The sequence below is a fragment of the Lepidochelys kempii genome, chromosome 20 (genome assembly GCF_965140265.1).
Source record: "Lepidochelys kempii isolate rLepKem1 chromosome 20, rLepKem1.hap2, whole genome shotgun sequence".
Lineage (NCBI taxonomy): Eukaryota > Metazoa > Chordata > Testudines > Cheloniidae > Lepidochelys > Lepidochelys kempii.
In genome coordinates, this window is record NC_133275.1 from 2,591,670 (window position 1) to 2,611,761 (window position 20,092).

The window sequence follows — 20,092 nt, forward strand, 5'->3', positions numbered from 1 at the left end:
ACTGCTGAACACCCCGGGGGACGGAGCCCAAACCCGGGGCAGGAGCGCGGAGGGGACCGTTCAGTGGCGAAGCAGACGGAGCTTACAGAGAAGCCAGTTTTGTGACGAACACAAGCTCAGGTCTGGCAGGACCGGGGGCCATGTGAACACAACAGTCAAATGCTCTCTTCCCCAAATAAACTCGTCCCTACCCCCCTGAAATGCTGTGGGCTGGCCCTAGCTGAGGGGGGGGAAGACTTCCTGAGGAGTCCGTCATAATTTCGGGCCATCAGCAAGCTTGCCCCAGCCCCTTGCATAGGGGGTTAACCTCCCGTCTAGAGGCTCATCCAACAGAAAACCCCCCAGGGCTTTGTGAGCTACCGAAGTGGCCCTGCAGCAAGTCACCTGGTTGGATCAGCTGAAGGATTTTTGTTAGCAGAGCAGAGCCCAGCTGTCCCTGCATCAGATTCTTGCAAAACCCCAATGAAAGGCCAGGCTCGTCAAGCGCTCAGGATGGTGTCAGCTGGAACACAGCCCCCCCCCCCAGGGTATTTTCTGGGATTCCTTTGTGCAGCAGAGTAATAACCCTTCCAGGAGTGCTCATGCTGCGGGACTCCAGCCGCGGTGCACGGCCGATACTGGTTTCTAGCTGGCACCAGAACAAGGGACTTGCATAGAGAACTAGCTATTAGGCAGAGGCTCAGTTGTAGGGTCATTTCCAGTGGTAGAAGTCTGTAGAGAGTTTACAGCAAGGTGTGAACTGCAGGCAGCTGGCAAGGAAAGGTCACGGAAAAGCAGAAGCAGGTTTTGCAGGGTTTCCATGCAGGAGAGAGCCCCCGGAGATCGGAATGAAGGATTGGAGAGTCAAGAAAAGGCAGTTTATTAGTGCAGTCAACACAATTAAACAGCACACACAAGACACAACCAGCGAAGACACCATTGCAAGTCTAGTCTGATTTCTGAGCACCCAGTTCCTCCAATGGAAAGGAGACAGAGGCCATCTCTGGAAGCGAAGGGTCTAGTGGAGGCGGGGAATCAGTTTTGTTTTTTTGTTTTTTTAAAAGAGAACAGCTAGCCAGATACAGTTACCAGGTTGGATTTAGCAGCTTTTTCTAATTCCTGAGCATAAGGGTCTGGGTTGGGCAGAGCTCCCACCCAATAATTCCCCTTCTACACACGTCATCATCGAGACGTGAGTTCAAACACAACCCGCTCCATACCTCAAACTGATCCGACTTCTGAAGAACACGCCAAATGCTTGTAACGTAGGATACGAGACACACGGAAAACTATGAAGTTACCCAACAAAGAGCTTCTACAACTGCAGGGGGAAAGCCAAACCATGTCCTGAAACAGAGAACTAGCTGGATTTCGTCAAGAAATATGCTGCATTAAAACAAAAACAAACCAACCCACATGAGCAAATTTGCCAGTTGAAAGAGAAACAAAAATGCATTAAAAGAAGGACCCTAAAAACTCCGCCCAGGCAGGCCGGGTGGTAAAGGTGAATGCCAAACTGAACTCCTGCTGCAGTTTACAGAGCCTCTAAAGCAGGACGCAAAGGCTTCCCCGATGTCCACCAAACAGTGGAGGGAAACTGGAAACAGTATCTGGACAGCGTGAAACAAAACCCGCTGCTGCGGCTCGAGAGCAATAGTTCTCATGCAGTGTCTCCCTGCCCATGGTCTGCGTTGCAGCTCCAGGACCAGAAGAAAAGGGGACACACCTTTGTAACAGGCAGCTGGGCGAGGGGAGGCCTCCTCTGCTCAGAGCACCGGGAGGCACTTCTAGCTCCCTCCAAGACCCTCAGCCACCCTCTACCTTTCTCTAGCGTCATACAGCTGGGCTGACCGAGGCCAATCAGAGTGAGGCATGATGGGAAACAGTTCTTATGAAGCCTACATCTGGGCAGGCTCCCATTTCAGCAATGGAGATAGTCTGTGGGGTAATCACCCACTGGACAGCTGCTGCCCCTGAAGATGGTCTCCAAGAACTCTCACTTTTGCAGGGCTGCTCTGCCAGCTGGGGCAGGGTACGGCAGACAGCTGGGGCAGAGGGATGGGGGGGTCTGATCTCAGTACGAGTCCTTGCCAGCGGCAGAGGGAGCTCCGCTGTTGACCGACTGAACGGGAACCCAGGAGAGGTGCTTGTTTGTGGAGCAGTTAACTGGGAATTCAAACTCTTACCCGGCCAATTTATGTTGCCCTATTCCCAGCTTCTGGCTAGCAGCTGGGGAGGCTCAAGCTATTCAGAGGACCAAAGAGATGCAAGTAGTCTCCAAAGGGATGGTAGTGTCAAGGTCTGGATTAAAGCAATCAGAACCTCTTATTTATTGACAATTCACTCCCTGTCCCACACGCAGCCACCTTGGGCACAAAACAATGAACTAAAGAGGAAACAAAGTCTCCAGGCAAGACAAACACTGAAAGAAAGGAACAAAAACCAACCTCCACCCCCCCCCCGCAAAAAAATCCCACAAATGCAAATAAATTAAATTCCCGACAAATAAACTTAATTGAACCTGGCAGCATTTCTGGCCACTGTATTTAAAAAATAAAATAAAAAGGGAAAAAATACAAACAAGGCAAAAAAAAGGTACAAAAAAACCGAATCACAATCACAAGTGTCTGAAAAAATACATAAAGCTCTTTGTCGACTGTTCAACGCACACACAAACAGGACAGCTGAATCTAGGTTCTGGGCAAGAAGTGGAGGCTCTCTACCTTCACTGGCAGGTAGAGAGGCTGTCCACATAACAGGCTTCTGGAGTCCGTCTCCTCGCTCAGAGCGTCCGGTAGGCTCAGAGTGGGAGGGCTGTCCAAGGAAAGAGTTTAGTTCCACTTCGAATTCCCCCGTGAAGCCGGGTTTCTCCCCAACGCAGCATAAGGCCACATGGCCAAGCTCCAGAGCGCATTTGCTCGATGGCTCAGCTGTTTGGCTGCAAAACGCCGTTATGTTGAACTCACTACTCACTTGTGGGGAGAAGGGGGCGGTTATTTGGCATCACTCGTGTCTGCAGCTTAGCCCCCCGGCTGAACCATCAGCGATCTGAGCAGGATCCCCCTTCCCACCTCCCACCAAAGGCTGCAAAGCGAGACCTGCCTTTGCAGTCCCGCACACCACGCGGGCGTATGTGAGCCCGGCTGGAGAGCTGTGGCTTTCACACAGGTGCCTCAGAGTGAGGAAAGAAACCGGGATGGGGGTGGTGGGGAAAAATAAAGCTTCGGTGCAGATGTGAACACTGTGCGGTTGGGTCACCCCAGGGCAGCACCATGCCGAGATCCGCTGGCCCGTTTGGTCTGGACTACGCCAGGAGGCCAGGACGATGGCAGAGGTGTCAGCTTTCAGGCTGCAGCAGGCCTGCTCTAAAGCCCGCAGTGGTTTCGAGGGGCTGTGTGCTTTTCGAAGCCAGTTAGAAGCCACACGGACACTGGACTGGGAGGCGGATCTGCTGCAAGAGGCAAACCGCATTTTGCATTTGATGCTGGGTGACTGCCCAGCGTGACGAGGGAGCGTTTGCCAGAGGCCTTTAATCGCTTTTTAAATTACGAGCCACACGCTTGGAGGAATAATGCCCTGATATAATGCTGTGACTGACGGGGGCGGGGAGAAGAGTCAGCGGCTTAGACAAGTTATTTTTTTTCAAGCACAAAATGTTTCTCTCTCTTTAAAAGTCTTTAGATCTCCTCCACTCCGTGTGCAAATATCATCACCAGCCCCGGCTCGAGCACCATGTCCTCCCCCATGTGCTGGTTCTCGCAGGCCATCACCACCACGGCCTGCTTGCCGGGGATGCGCTTGGCCACGTAGTTCTCGTAATAGCGCCGGTTCATCTGGCGCGTTTCCAGGGTGGCCAGGCCCTGCGGCCAGTTCCGCTCGTGGGCGTTCTCGATCAGCTCGTTGATGATGGAGGTGGGGCACCCGCTTTCCACCAGCGAGCGCTTGATGACCGCCTGGAGCACAGCATCCGGCGTGGAGATCATCCCGCCCCATCGCGTCACCCGGGCAGGCTGCAAGGAGTTCACCCACCTGTAAGACACCAAGACACCATGGGTAAAATACAGGGGCACCCAGGAGACAGTAAGTGCTAACAGGCAGGCAGGGACTGCTCTGCCAGAGAACGAGACATGCAAGATGGCTACTTCAGCATGATCCTCAGAGGCAGGCTGGCCACATCAAAGATTGTCAGAGTTTCTGGGGTGTCTACAGAATATAGAGCCAGCTTATAAAGGTCTCAGAAAGGGCAGTGCCAGAGAACTCAGGTGCCCCCTCTGGGTGAAATTGGGATGGATCCAGAAAACCCACCAGCTTTCTTTCATAAAACCTAGTGGAGAATGGATGTTAGAGCCAGCCGCTCCCTCGGGCACCGCTGGGGTTGCACCCTCTTCTGGTGGAGAGAAGGGATGAGGCTGGAAGGAGAACATGGCACAGAAACCGATGCAGTTAGAGATCATGCCCATGACAGAAAACAACCTGCCAGACTCAAGTAGCTAAAAGCAATGTTGGAGGGACATCTGGCTACCCCACAACTTCCTAGTACTAACTGCTTCAGGGACGGACGTCTGTCAATACAGAGCCCTTTGCCCTATGTCCCTGCTCTCCTCCTTTCTCCTTAACTCACAGTAAGTTGCTCCTGAAGTCAGAGGCCTCGGAGTTCTTCTGGACCTTAAATCACGGCCCCTCCCTCGCCCCCTTCACAGAACCTCCTTCCCATCAAACTCCTTTTCCAGGCCGTAACTGCAACTTGGCGATGAATGAAAGTCCTCTCTCTGGTCCACCCTACGTGAGCCAGCCAAGCATGTTCCCAAGGTCTTGCTCCAGAAAGTGGGGCCACATCTCTGGCTTCCCAGCTACCCAAGATGGCCTTCAAAGTTCTTCATGGGCTTGCTTCCCTCCAGCCTCTCAGACCCACCATGACCATTTAGCATCCACCCCTGCCCAGGACAGTGTTAACCTCCGATGGCAGCAGATGTGGCGGGGAGAGAAGCTGCAATTTTCCAGCTTTCCAGGCACCTGAGGAGGCTTCCATGTCCAAGCAGCAGATGCACCAGAATTCCAGTGACCACCCACGTCCATGTCCGAGAACCCCTGGAGTAAAGCTTCTCCCTGTTCTTTTGATGCCGTTTTATTAACTCTGGTTAATTCAGTTTTCCTGAGCTGTGCTGAGTTGACCCTTCCACCAGTTCCCATCTGTCCGGTGCAAGGTACAGTGCAAGGATCAGCTCCAGAGCCATTTCTTCCAGCCCCATTTTCATGGGCAGGACATGGGCCAGCAGCTCACTGGTTTCGAACTGGCTGCAGGTACAGAATTTTACAGCTGGTGGGACCTGTAACATGAACAGGGCTGATTCGCCAGACTTCGGTCTCTAGCACAACGTCCTTAGCGACGTCCTGCTTGCTTTAAGATTATGGGTTTTCTTGTGGCTCGCTTAGCTTGGTCCTGAATCTGCTGGGGGGATTTAATGACTGTTCCCAAGTCTTGCCAGCTGAGCTGACGCATCAGTCCCCTGCGTCTGCCTCCCGAACACCTACTCACCGAGGCATGCCCCCATTGTAACTGGGATTGTGCGTTACCAGCGGCACTTACTCTAGGATTTCATTGTATTCAATGGTCTCTTCCAGGTTCTGCAGGTTGGGGTTGACGCTGCGGATGGCTCGCATGTAGGCCTTCAGCAGCTGGATGTCCCGTTTCTGCAAGAGGGAGGGCAAATGGAGAGATGTCTGCAACAGGCAGGAGTCCCTCACACACACAGACCTGCCCTCCCCACTTCCCGCAGGTAAGTAGGACTGGGAATGGGTTGCAATCCAGGCACTGAACAGAAGGTTTGTTATGTACAGCCCCACACGGGACAGCAGCAGGGGACCTGGCTGTCTCATTAACACTCAGGTGGTGGAAGCAGAGTTTTTAAAAAATTAACCCTTCACTATTTTTCCTGCTCATTCTCCGTGTCCCAGTGGGCCCGCCGGGGGAGCCTCAAAGCTCATGGAACAGACCGAGGTCAGAGTACCTGGAGTGCTGCCATCCTCCCCCGCGTCCGAATCCTGTGAGCTCGGAGCACAACGCTCCCGCTGGGAGGGGACCCCACGGGACAAGGATTTCGACGTGGGACAAACAGCCTGGAGCTGGGAGAGGAAGCTCCCATTCAAACAGACACTGCATGTGCTAGAAGCTAGTGGTCTACCAAGTTGCCTTTGTTTTTTAACCATCGGATTCATTTGTCCAATATTTGTGCCAGGTAAGAGTCCACCCGGCAAGAGAAGCTGTTAGCCTAGAAGGCCGGAGCAGACTAGAACCCCACCCATGGACACCCACATGAAAGCGGCTACCTGCTCAGCTAGCTGATGCTTGTGCTCCGCTGAAGTCTTCTCCAGCTCGGCAATTCTCGTCTGCTGCTGCTGCACCACCGACCTTAAGTGCTTGATGCAGTTGTGATTCGGCAGCTCATCTTTGGGCATTTCCAAGCTGCAGGGAGAGAGAGAATGGATGGCAGGGGAAGACAGAGCAGGCCAGGGCTCGGGATTAGCAAGGAGCATCAGAACCCACCCAGCTCCCACGACAAACTCAGAAATGTGGGGGACTTGCAGTGAGACATCAAACTAGCCTGAATTATAATTAACCACAGGCGTTTTGGACGGGATCTTAAGCTCTCATGAGTCAGGGTTCAAACTGATCTAACCATTAGGGATCAGGATGAGGTCAGGGGAGGGGCGGGGTGGGTGATTCTACATCTTACTGCAGGGTTCTTTCACTCTTCTCTGATTGTCTGGTGCTGGCCACCACTGGAGACAAGGCCCTGGAGTAGCTAGACCTACTATACGGAGCCACTCACCTCCGGATCAGCTGGGATCACTAGCCCCCTCCCCACTGGACAGCCAATGGTCTCCGCACAGCTCATGCATCATAATACCCAGCCAACAACTCACAGAGAAACTGAGGCCGGAGACCGACTGCCCTGCTCCAGCCGACCTGGGGGAAGCGGGCGTGGGTAGGAGGTGCTGCTCATGCTACACCTTGTTCCGTGGATACGAGGTTAGATGTCTCACTGACTTAGGTTCCTAACTGCCACCTGGACCTTAGGAAAGTCGCCCCCAGTCTCCAGGGCTGGAAATCCAGGGCAGGTAAAATGAAGTTTAAAGACAAGCAAGACACCAGCTGCCAGCAGGCTCAGAGACTGAGCTGTGATGGCCAAGCCTGGATAGCCCTCCCCTGCGGAGCACCGCTGGCATCTACCGAGCCCTGTGCACTCCCAGCCTGGGGGGGGGAGATCAGCTTTCTCCCCAGCTCTGTCGCTGCCTCACGGGTGGCTACAAGTCTGGCCTCACCCCCAGGAGCAGGCTGTCTGAGAGTATAACCCTCAGGCTAAGTTACTCGAGGCCTCAGTGCCTTTAAAACTTGAGCCAGGCCCTCCCCGGTCCCCTTCAGCCCCAGGAAACAATCCAGCAAGAATAATCCTCACCCACATCCTTGCTCGCACGTCACCGGCCGCTTTGGGTTATGTTCGCAGTCACTGAGGTGAGACATCAGGTTGTCGAGTCGCACGACCGCCGTGCAGCCGAAAACAGCGTTGTCGCACGTGATCTGCAGCTTGGAGAGCATGTTCCGCATAATCCGGGGGACGGGGCGGAGGTGGGCCACAGTGACGACGCTGCGGTCCACGGGGCAGGTCTGCTGCTGGGAGAACCACTGGGTGATGCAGGCGTTGCAGAAGGCGTGCTCACAATGCGGAGCCTGCATGGGGAAGGAACCGCAGGATGCAGTGATTTACCCCGACCCCCAGCCTTGTTCTCCGCCCGCAAAAGCCCAGGGCAGATGGGCAAAGCCGGCACCTTTCACCAGGCCTGCAAATATCGTCCATCCCGCCTCTCAACCATGCCTGGGAGGTGAGGAAACCCTCCCCCCATCCATCCCACAGCTCGCAAAGCCCTGAGCATAGCGCAAGAGCTGTCACATGCTGCCCCGCTCCACCCACTAGATGCTACTGTCTCTTTAAATGCAGGCTTGACGGCCAGGAAGGGTTGGCATGCTAAATGGATGCATTTTTCAGGAGCAGTTTAGAATGGTACTTCACTGTATTTACCCAGCGGGGTGTTACAAGGACTGCAGCAGGAAGGCGAAAGCTGTCACTGGGCTTAAGTTACAGTTGTACAAGTGTTACGTTTAGGGGCAAGAAACACATCAGCTCCTCCTCCGGAAAGCAGAAATCCAGAGCTGCAAGTCCACACAGGGGTGGGTCAGACAGTCAAGGGTTAAATCTGTCCAAAAGCTGCAGGACACTGGGCCGAGAGAAGAACTCCACTGCCTGGAGGCCAGCAAGCCCCGAAGTACCCAGCGGGCAGAACGCTTGGGGGGCAGTTCTTGCATTAGCCTTCCTCAGCCCATTCAATAGCATCATTCGTAACGTTTCCAGAAGCACCCTTCAGTGACACTGATCTAGACCCGTTAGACACCCCGACTCACTGGCCTCACCACCTTGGAAAATGAAGGCAGCTGCGGTTACTAGAAGACAACAGAGTGAGTGCAGGGCGTGGCACAATGGAAAGCTCCCCGCTGCTGAGGGTGGAACTGACTGCTTCCCATCATGGTCTCATTGGACTCTGCAGGGCGGCCCAGGGCAGGAGGAAGGGTCCAAACCCTTGCCCCAAACCCTCCATTTGAGAAGGCCCCCGAATTGAGTGGGTTTGTGACCTGGCACGTGGGCTCGCAGCCCCAGGCAGGTTTGGCTTGGACACCCCAGGGAGGGGAGCTGGCCCCAACCCCTCTCCCGTCGGTAGGAATATTTTTGGAAGTAGGGGGAAGAAGACCCTCAGTTCCAGATTTTACTCTGGTTGGCCTGGTGGCTCTGGCTCCCCTTCATGATCTATTTGCTCTGCTGGCCTTTGCACCCGCCTAGGTCACTGCCCCCGACCCGAGGCCCTGCTCTCGCCCTTGGTTAACAGCGTGTCTCACTGCAGCGAGACTGAGAACCAGCTCTCTGCAGCCCGGGCTGAAATCTTTCCCATTAACTCTGCTAACTCCTCCTGCCCCCGGGAAATAGACAGACACAAGTCAGAGCAGAACCCAAACCGCACTGGAGAGTCGGCTCCCGGCACTCAGCACCGGGAGTCTCTGCGACACTGGAACGTTTGGTTGCCGGGGTTGTAGCCGTTACCAGGGAGCCCCTGTTCCGGGCGTCAGTTTAACAGGCCGTGGCAACACCAGGCTGGCCAGGATCCTGTTTACATACTCGTGTCGCTAGGAGCTTTCTAGGAGGGCTTCTCCAACCACAACAAACCGATTTCTTTTCCCCCTGGAAATGGTGCTAGCCCAGCTGTGCCGTACCACGCCCCTCCTTCAGGCATACGAACAGCCCCTTCCCAGCCAGGGCAAGGACGCGAACGCAGAGGTGCCAGGTAACTAGACTGGGACGCCTCCCTGAGAGGCAGGACATGGCGAGTCCAGATTCCTGAATTTACTCCGTGCAGTGCAATGTGGACTTGCTGGGTGGCCTTGGATACGACGGTTAATTTCGGTGCCATAGAGCCGGTCGAGTGCTGTACTTGGCCATCACACGAGGGGTGTCCGAAAGATCAGAAGTCTCATCTTCAGGACGGACTGAGAAATCCCAAAGCCCCCTGACTTCCCTGGGAGAGGCGGGCGGCTCAGCTCTCTTGGAAAGGAAATCAGGGGCCAAGCTGGATAAAGTTCTGATTTTTTTAAAAAGTGCTTTTATTTAGAACATTTACAAAATTCCAATCCATTTTTAACATGTTGCTCGTTCTTTACTTTCTCCCCACTGGACAGTCTGAAATTGCTAAAGCGGAGGTTTTAATTAGGGTCAGAATTGTTACCTGAATTTCAGATTTTACCTCGATTTATTTTCTGCCAAGAATTTCACATTTTTAGGCCCCTCTCTGCAGCAAGAGACTATTCTGGAGCTTCATAAACACCCTGACTTCCAGGCCACCACAAACTCAAATGTGGATATGCAAACAGCTTGTGCTGTATCTGCAACTAACAGCACCTTCCACTAGATCAAACTTCCACATGCCAAGAAAGGTGAATGCTTCTGCTAGACTACGCTCCTCCATCAGGGAACGCAGCTTGAAGTCAATGGGACTTGAACACCCATGTCCCTTAGGTGCTTAAATACCTTTAAACATCTGGCCTTTATGCTTTGAAAATCTCACCCTTCGGATGTTAACTTCAGGCTATTTTTGAACATTTTGCCACTTATGAACATTCATAATAACATCAATAATATATTGAACGGTTATATAACTTTTCACTGTTAACACTGAAAATCATTTTGAAGGGACAGACGTCATGCCATTAAGAGAACAGTTAACATAGTTTTTGCATCTGTTGCTACGAACACCGAGGCACACAATGTTTGCAGGGTCAGAGACTCACATTTCCAGCATTTTGTTCTTTTGCTCGTAGAAGTTTTGCAAAATTCAGTAATCTCCTGCTTCTGACATTTAAAATCCAGCATTTATAATTTAGTTCATTATGAAGTGTTACGCTAAACGTACAATGGGTGCATGTGTTTAAGTTAGCATCAACCTGATTTAAATCGGCATGTTTTACTTTAAATCAATAATTTAAGTCAGTGGTTTAAACTTGCCTGGATTTACATCATTCTAGCCCACTGAGAAACCAACCAACTCGCGTTCAGAGCGAATGGAAGTTGTTAGACATGCAATGTGTTACTGCCCTACCATGTGGTCATCTCCTGCATCCCCTTGTCCTTCCTGTCAGTTGCACAACACCAGTTCAGAGAAAAATGCAGTGAACGTGTCTGTCATAGATGCAAGATCTGTAGAGAACGAACTACACCACCCTCCCCAGTCACAGTAAATTGTTTACTGGTGATGCAACTTCAGATTTAATTTTTGCCAAAACACAGACAGCTTAGCAAGCAGCAAAACACTTCAGCCAGCAAAGAGTCGTGACTTGCACTTTGCCCACAACTTACTGGCATTGCAGTCACTGCTGATCAAGAGTCCCAGCTGAACGTCCCTGTGCGGCTCAACTTTCCATTAGCCGCACTGCAGTGCATTTGTTCATGGCAAAGTTTTGTGTTACTGTCACTCACGCTCTAACGGGCCTTTTAAAAAAAAAAATAGTTACATCACTTGAGTTGCTCAGAGCAGGCCCCAGGCTTTGCCGGAGTTCCTGCTATCCCTCAGATCCTAGGCTGGTTATCTGGCAATTTCAGGATTTTTTCCGCCAGTTGCGAAAATGCCCAAGGGGGTAACAGGGCAAACCCTAAATCCTCTCGTGTCCCTGCACGGGTGACAATGCAAATCAGGGGCAGGGAAAGAATCCACTTCCTAAAGGGAACAACACCTCTGCCGCAGTCAGGCATAAGGTCACAGGGACCTCAGGAAGGATCTGGAGTCTGAAAATCCTTGTTCACAGGTGCTGTGTGATAACACACCGTCAGCACTGCTGTGATCCTGCTGACACACGGCCTGACTCTGAACCCGCTCCAATAAGTTGGTGAATGGGTAGCGCCCCCCCCCGCCCCGGGTGCAAGGAGGACTCCTCACCCTCCCACCACCTGTAAGAGACAGCTGCTACGATCTCTATTCAAGCCCCAGGGACAAGTCTAAGCCCTCGTGCCCAGCATTAGACCACCCACGCAAACGCTTTTCCCAGTCAGGATTGCTCACTGCGCATGTTATGTATGGAGCAGTGCAGTTAGGGTCACAGTATTCCCAGCCTCCCTCCTGCAACAATTCCTCCCTTCCTGGGCCCAGCAATCGTCTCCAAACACAGAGCGACAGCTCACAGCAAGAGCTGTTATGTAACTATCTACAGGCCCACCTCTGCTAGGCCTCGGGCTCCGCACTGTAACAGCAGCCACCCGCTGTACAGAACCCAGAGCAACCCACCCGCTGTACCGCTCTGCGGCTTCACAGGCATTTCAGACGAACGCTCCCAAGACGGGGAGCCAAAAATCACCGCTCCCCACAGCGAAAGGCTGGAAGAGGCACGCCGGCTACTGCTGCTAGCCTGGCTCTGCGCAAGCGACTCCCGCGTTTGGATTGTGCGCGTGCTGGAGGAGAAGACAGCGCTGAACATACTGAGCTATTAATGACGTGCCAAAGGATCGCAATGTTCACAATTTGGACCCCCTCCGCTTTCCTGGGCCTAACGTTTGCTCCTAACAGGTGGCAGGGAGGAGGGCAGGGGGAGAGGAGACTCGGCAAGCCCGGAATCTTGCTGCTGCTAGAAAAGAATGGTCACCAGATACCCTCCAGAAACAGGGATTCCCCAGATGTGCTCGGCGTGGGTCCCACTGGGGACGCACGAGCACCTCCCGCGTGCACGATCAGAGGTGTTTTTTAACAGGAGCACTCATCGGGGCAGCCCATGCACCCGGACCACCTCGTGCACCCAGACCCAGGCGCAAAGGAGCAAAGTCCCTCACATTTCAAAGCCCGTGCTGCTGAGGGCTTTGAAGAGCCAGGATGGAGGGCAGGTCATGGGATCCATACTGACTCCAGCATCTCCAAGAGCCGCAGTTCCTGCTGGGAACATAACTGTTGTCTCCCCCTTCAAGCATGGGTCAGCCTGGGCTCCACTCTAGGTGCCTGGTAGGTAGTATCCTCCTGGGACAGTGGTGGGGGGGATGGGGGGGGTGTTTCAGCTGCATCCGTCCAACAGGGATTGGAGCCCTGCTCTCCCCCAATGGATTATCACGCCTGGCAGGCGGGTCAAGTCAGAATGTTTAATGAACGTTGGCGGCTGCTGCACACAGCTGCCTGGCAGACCTCAGGCTGACACGTTCCTAAAGCAGGCGGAAGATGTGTGCCCAGGGGAGCACGCTTCCAAATGTGAAGGGAGAGACCTGCCAGCCTGCTGGTAGCAAGTGGAAATACACCAAGATCCACTTCGCGAGTCTCTGCAACAAAACAATTTGGCCTTTCAATGCGCTGGATATGGCCACAAAGATGGGGGAGAGGCTGTCAGCTCAGGCCCCTGGAGTACACAGCTTCTCTTCTGCTGGTGTGGAGCAAGACTTCGGGAAGGCGGCTGGTTTGGCGATCAGCTGGTTCAGGTGGAGTTCCGAGAAGCCGGGGTGAATGCTAACCCTAACACCACGCCGCATGCAAAAATGCCGGGAGAAGTTTTTTTTATATAGCACCATCAAATGCCGATGCACACGCCGGCTCCAAAGCCTCTGATAGGTCTCAGATGCCCGCCGAGGTTGGGGCAGTCGCATTTTAGAAGCGATGAATTGAAATAGCTAGGGTGTTCGTACACTAGCAGCTTTCAGCAGATTTCCACCAGTATGTGTTAGATTACAGCAATTTAACCCTGGTTAGGCTGATTTTGGCAAGCCGCTACTTTCAAGCAACGACCGGAAGGGTCGGAGCTGCACTTGTACATTAAGCTTCTCTTTTCACACATGCATGGCTGTGCATTTAACATCCACCCGCACTTGCTAGAACGGGGATAAAACCATAGTACGGAATCACCCCTGTAAATCTCGCCAATCACGACAGCGGAAAAGAACTGGTTATTGCTCTTTCTGGCACCTACCTGCACTGGCTCCTCCAGGACCCCACTGCAGATGGGGCATATAAGGTCTTCATCAACATCCCCCTGAAAGCGGGCTACATCATACCCCATTGCTCATCACCGTCGCCAGAACCCTGGAAAGAGAGAGAAGGAAGGAGATCAGGGGCAGGCAGAGAACTGCGGGGATCACACCAGGAGGAAAGCAAGGACAGACTCATGTTCTGCTCCTCTGAAGGCAGAGCCTGATCTGGGAGTTTAAAGTCCCTCTTTGCAATGCGGAGAGTTGGAAACAGACCTGAGCCTGCTGCATGCTAAGCCAGGGGCTCGCAGGCCAGCTCCAAGCCCTTACACAATAGGGTGTGGTGCCCTGTTGTCAGCCCCACTTCCATGCATTGAATCGCTCCTCAGGGGGAGAGCAAAACTAGCATCAATTGCACACTTCCCTCCCCCACAAGGCATTACTCATCCCTCTGCACTTGCAGCTTTTCCCATCTTGCTTCTTTTGTCCTCGCTACCGAAGGGTCTGTGCGTGAGAAGGCAGAGGAGGCACCGAGCGCCCAGGACCCTATGGACAAGCATCAGATGTGCTCAGACCACCAGGATTCTAGCTCCGCTCTCTGCCACTGACACAGGGTGATCTTGGGCAAGTCACTTTGCCTCTCTCTGCCGCCGTTTCCCCTCCCACCCCGTCTCAGCTACGTAGGCTCTGTCAGTCCCTGAGTAGATATCTGAGCCGTGCCTGGCACAATGAGCTGGCAAACTCAGACAGGGTCTCAAGGCGCTAGGGTAATTTGAATAGCACAGTGCCCCTGCAGCGGATGCCCCTGGGCCATTACCCGCTACAGGAACGCCATCTGGAAATCCTCACGGCACAAAACAACAGCGAGACCCCAGCTGGATATGTTTACGAATGGGATGTCTGCGGTCGCAGGGGACTGGACCTGATGACCGAGGAGGGTCCCTTCCAGCCCTGACCCTAGCGCTAATTTCTCAAGTTTCTTCCCCCACAGAACTGCATCCCGATCATCCTCTCCATTTCACGGATTCCCTTTGGCAGCTTCCATTCCCTTTCTCCAACAGCAGGTTCCCATGCACTACAGTCAACCCGAGCTGGTTACACAGCGCCACCTGAACTCCGGCATCCTGCCCAGTACTCAGGGATCCTAGTGTCCGTTCTTTGGTTAAAGTGCGGCTTCTCCTCTCGCAAGCATGCTCGAGCGGTGAGCATGCCACACCCTGTCTGCGGTTAGCTGTTCCCTGTGCCCAGAAGAGCCAGATGGAGACAGGGATCTAGTTCACACAGGAGCCCTGTAACGTCTGGAGTACAGGAATAGCATAGCCCAAGTTATTCCCACGTCCCTACAGCTCTTCTGCTCCTAAGTCAGGATTCCAGAACCGGATCCATTGATTCCGGTACTGTAAAACTTCAGGTGCTGGTTTAATTCCAGGTGTCTTAATGAGTCACTTACGCATCCTCAAGACACAGGACTTTTAGAGCCCGACAGAATTCACCGGGCTACCGTGGGCTTCCAGTCTTTCCTACACACGCCAGGTGTGCGGGAACATTAGAGGATGGCTGTGGAGATTATGTAACATGATCACAACCAACATCAAAATGTTTCAGAGGTGCGAATGGTCTGAGTCATGTGACACCATCCACCCCTCAGGGGAACATGCTCTATTTAGCCTCTAAGCTCTCCACATCAGGGCCCGGGGTGTCAGCATAGTGCCCAGTGAGGGGGGAGCCCTGACCTTACACAGAGGTAAAAAGACAGGAGTACCTGTGCACTCATGAAGTTCCTGCATTTACCCGCAACCTTTTACAAGGCCCTGCACTGGGACAAAGGTCCTTTCACGGTCCCTCACCAAACAGATCCCGCAGGAAGATGGTAACCCCACTCACATCTCCAGGGTATAAGAGCAGCTGGCAATGATGGTCTAAAAGGTCCCCCCCATTTCTTACAGAGGATCTTCCTAGACCAAAAAGTTGCTATGGGGAGACATAAGGCTCCTAACCCTTGAACTAAGAAGTCAGCACATGGCCTGTGACTGGAGCTGCTCCTCTCCGCTCCATAAGCCAACCAGTAAGGGGGTTGATTATGACATCAAAAGGTAAGCCAGCCAGTCGCCACCTACCCTGTCACTCATTTGAAAGCTATCATCCTATTGGTCCAAGTACCCCAAAAACTCTTAACAGCGTTAAACGCATTTGAGTTTTGTCCCAGTTCCTGAACTAACCCATCACAATCCAGTCGCCTGGCATCAGTTCACTCGGCAACTAGAGATGGCCCAGGAATGCCAGAGACAGTCTGGGATAGCAAAGGAGGTTGCAGCTCTTCTTCCCCAAAACCCAACAGCCCTGGAAAGCAAGTCTGCCCATATTTACGTCAGCAGTAACACCAAGAGTTCAAAGATGATCTCCGTGGTAACGATGGTGCGTTTTCCAAGCAAGATAGTTCTCCCCCGCCCCAGGAAGAGTCAAGTGCTGAGAGTGCGGTTTCCATTAGCAAAAGGGAGATTAACAGCTTTTTAAGAAAAAAGAAAAGGAGGACTTGTGGCACCTTAGAGACTAACCAATTTATTAGAGCATAAGCTTTCGTGAGCTACAGCTCACTTCTTCAGATGCATATCGTGGAAACTGCAGCAGGCTTTATATATACACAGAGAATATGAAACAATACCTATTCCCACCCCACTGTCCTGCTGGTAATAGCTTATCTAAAGTGATTTCCAGCACAAATCTTTTTAAGATTTTTAAAACTTTTTAAGAGTTTTAACCAAAAAACCATTTGGCACTCTTGCATGGAGGTCCAAGGTTCATTTCCACACTACACAAGGCATACGTTCACGTGGCTTTGCCACAGCGTGTTTGTGTCACAAATCTGACATCAGGAATGATAACATTCATAACCAGTAGGAGAACACTTCAATCTCCCTGGTCACTCAATAACAGACCTAAAAAAGTGGCAATTCTTCAACAAAAAAAACTTCAAAAACAGACTCCAACATGAAACTGCAGAACTGGAATTAATTTGTGAACTGGACAGCATCAGATTTGGTCTGAATAAAGACTGGGAGTGGTTGGGTCATTACAAAACCTAACCCTAATTTCCCCCATACTAATTTCCCCCACTGTTACCTTCTTGTCAACTGTTTGAAATGGGCCACCCTCATTACCACTACAAAAGTTATTTTTCCTCCCTTGGTATCCTGCTGTTAATTGAGTTGTCTCATTAGACTGACCTCACACTTAGTAAGGCAACTCCCATCTTTTCATGTATTTATACCTCCTCCTGTATTTTCCACTCCATGCATCTGATGAAGTGGATTCTAGCCCATGAAAGCTTATGCCCAAATAAATTTGTTAGTCTCTAAAGGTGCCACAAGGCCACAAAAACCTCGCTGTTTTTGCTGATACTAACACGGCTACCCCTCTGAAATGTGTGTCCTCTGGATCCCAGAGGTTCCCAGTGAACTAAGCCTTCTGCCGAGTTAAAATGGCTTTGGGCACTATCTACGGAACAGATTTTCTGTGTGTCCGCTCGATATCCACTGGCTCTAGGGCACACTCATCTCTACCGATGCAGACCGCTGAGTCATTTGAAGGCCGGAGGATAAAGACCTCCGCCCGTATTCTGTCCCACCCAATTCATCTTCCTCGCTTTCATAACAGCCGCTCTAGGTTTCACACCAGCCTTGTGCTGCTGCCCATCAAGAAAGGCCAAGTGAGATTTACGCACTGGATCCATGCACCATTAAATGTTCACGCTGAATGCTCACAAGAGAAATATTTGCTAAGATGGATGCGTCATCTCTCTGTTGGGTTTGCTGGCTCAGCGCTTCAGAGTGCACTTCCTATCCTTTACTTGTGATCTGTATGGTGCCAACATGGGGCTGTAAAGGCCGTTACTTGCCCTGAAGACATTATACTCATTATGGACAACACACAAAACAAGGAACAGGGCATTAGAAAGAACAGAAAGCAGCAGGACTGAGCAGCAAAGTGTATTGTGAGTCTGATTGGAATAAAATCATTCTGGCTGGGGGGGAAAAAAAAAATCCATCTAGTCTCCAGATGGCTGGGGTCCAAAATAATCAGCTGTTCTATATGGCTGGGGTATAGAACCTATGGCTTGAGCAACATGGCAACAGGGAACATTCAGAATGGTCCGCCATTAGTTGGCGGATTGAGTATCAGAACCAGACCCCAGGCATTGAATATGTAAAACTCCACCCTAAAAAACCCTGCGGATGCTGTAGGAGAGCCTTGCTCTGGAGTGACTGTTTAAATATTGAGCATCAATTTCTACATGTTACCACTCTGGGTTTTTATAAAGATAGATCCTTTTGATAGATTTGATAGATCCTTGCACAGCAGAGACAGCAATAGCACACAACATCCAGTAACTGTAGAGTAAATATACCGACAGTCAAAGCAATATCAAGTCCAATCGAAGATCATAAAGGTAGAAGAGAACCACTGAGGTCCATTCCCTGCAAGCCCAAGAGAGACACCCTGCCTTTGGAAATCCCCAGTCTAATTCCCCTTTAGCTGCTTTGAAAATCCCAGCTGTGAAGCTCGAGTATAGAGCCTTAAGCAGAAAGAAGAGACACTCTAGACAGGCAGTGCCGATGAAGGCCTTTGATGGGCTTGTTTTACAGCCAGAGGGGAGAGACGATGGATATGGGATGAAACAGACAATATAAAAAAGGCCTAACTCAAGTCCTGGTCTGCTATGAGCAGCCCAGGCCAAAATGCTGGAAGTGAAGCAATTTAGTTCACTAACAACTGCAGGCTACAAACACACTTTGCACTAAACGCAGAACATGCAAAGTCACGGCAGCTACTTATTTAGAAGCCACCTGAGGTCGGAGCTCAGCATCATCATCATGTGGGAAATAACCCTCCCAAATGTAAAATGCAAAGCAGCAACCTTTGAAACTGTTCCTGGGAAAACCAAAGACCCAGTGAGGAGTTAAACCCCTCACGTAGCGGCTCCAGCAGGCCAAGGATGATAGAACTTCACTAACAGCGCGCAAGACCACACACTTCGACTTCGGGATCTGTCAAGTCAAATCTGGTGAATAAGTTATTCCACCCGTCCCCTCTGACAGCAGATACACGCAGCTGGTGGATTTACTGAGTAAGTATCAGATGCAAAAGACTAGTCCATAATGAGAGCCAGACCTTGTTGGACAGATCTGCTAAATCAAACTTAATTACGGCCTGTGCTGGAAGTCTCGGATTTCCAGCTTTGCCTAGTTTCTCAGAAAACAGACACCCTGTTTTCATTACGGCCAATACGAGGTATGCCAACAGCACTGCACCTGGGTGAGCTTGGAGGAAACCTGTTCTGTAAGCAATGTTATTTGTATAATCTTCCCAATTTCATAAACCCTGGGGGCCAGAAAAGTACATTAAAACCAAAGGGAAAACAAGGCGGCCACAAGAGGGAGTGTCTCTTGTAGTTAAAGCACAGGACTGGGGGCCAGAACTCCAGGGTTCTATTCCCAGCTCTGCCACTGACTCACCCTGTGATCTTGGGCATGACCCTTGTGCCTCAGTTTTCCCATCTTTAAAGTATGTCCGATAGGAATTCCCCCAGAGATATTCATGTAAGTGTTCAAAGCTCTTTGAGAGCTTCCAATGAAAGGCGAAAGCAAGGGACGTGGCAGTACTGGACTTTTGCTTCTGCACGTGTTTCGTGTAGCTTCAACCAGAGGGAGGAAGCAGAATCTAGTGGTCAGACAGGGAATGGTCAGAAAAGGGGAGCCCAGAGTTCTGGTCTTAAGAGGCAAAGGAAAGTAACAGGCATTCGACACGTGGAGGAGAAGCACTGGGGCAGCTGTGAGTATCTGTCACAGCTGCTTAAGCTAGTACAGGACCAAGACAGATGAATTCTGAGGGAATCACACAGTTGGTGCTTAGAGGGGGTCATTTACAGGCGTTGCAAAGTCTCTGAAACATTTGGCTAGAAACACTCCCTCCCCACCATGAGCCTCTGCTGCAGTCTTTTTGCTTTCTCAGCTAGGGTGAGAGCCGGTTTTGGGAGGGGGGCGGCCCAAGCCCACACAGACACAGCTCTGGACTGATAAGCAGATTGTTTAGGGGAAGATGGGAGAGATAGAGTGTGAATGAATCGAAGGCCTTGTGTTCACTTAAGGTTTGCAGCTTTGACTCTGCCAGTGGGAATCCAGGCCAGCAGAGAAAAGGCAGAACCGCTAGTGCAGACACAGTTATACCAGCAGAGCTGTGCCTGTGAGGCCAGGTCGGCCCAACTCGAGGAGCTATCCTGCCCCAGGATAACGACACCGACACTGCGAGTTCCACTGGCAAAGCTAGGTCCGGAAAAAAACAAAACAATTCCCGACTGGCATCGTTACACTGGTAAAACACCAAGCACAGACCAAGCTTGAGAGAAGAAATGAGCTGCTCGGCCATGGAGAGAGCCGAAGCACTCCCGCCTGTCACGTGTGCAACGTTTCTGCGCATCTAGCCCCACTATCTTCTGCCCCAGCCTTCATGTAGCCCTGCTGCTCCCGGCACAGTCTCATCCGCTGCAGCTTCCTCTCTGCCGCCTAGCTTCACTTCGTCCCAGATTG

At 51.7% G+C, this 20,092-nt stretch overlaps 1 protein-coding gene across 3 annotated transcripts in view; it reads right to left on the minus strand.

Moving 5' to 3' along the window:
- Positions 1 to 843: 843 nt before the first annotated feature.
- The window catches only part of RNF41 (ring finger protein 41), a 34,071-nt gene continuing 14,822 nt past the window's right edge, over positions 844 to 20,092 (minus strand). For 2 of the 3 annotated variants that reach the window (XM_073318400.1, XM_073318398.1), the window contains 5 exons: positions 13,511 to 13,623; positions 7,437 to 7,708; positions 6,307 to 6,442; positions 5,567 to 5,670; positions 844 to 4,008 (listed from right to left, as the gene is read on the minus strand). In XM_073318400.1, the coding sequence (XP_073174501.1) occupies positions 3,657 to 4,008; positions 5,567 to 5,670; positions 6,307 to 6,442; positions 7,437 to 7,708; positions 13,511 to 13,600 (954 nt within the window). In that variant the 5' untranslated portion in view covers positions 13,601 to 13,623 and the 3' untranslated portion in view covers positions 844 to 3,656. Of the gene's footprint in view, positions 4,009 to 5,566; positions 5,671 to 6,306; positions 6,443 to 7,436; positions 7,709 to 10,934; positions 11,067 to 13,510; positions 13,624 to 20,092 lie in introns of those variants that run through there. The other variant, XM_073318401.1, reaches the window with a different exon arrangement.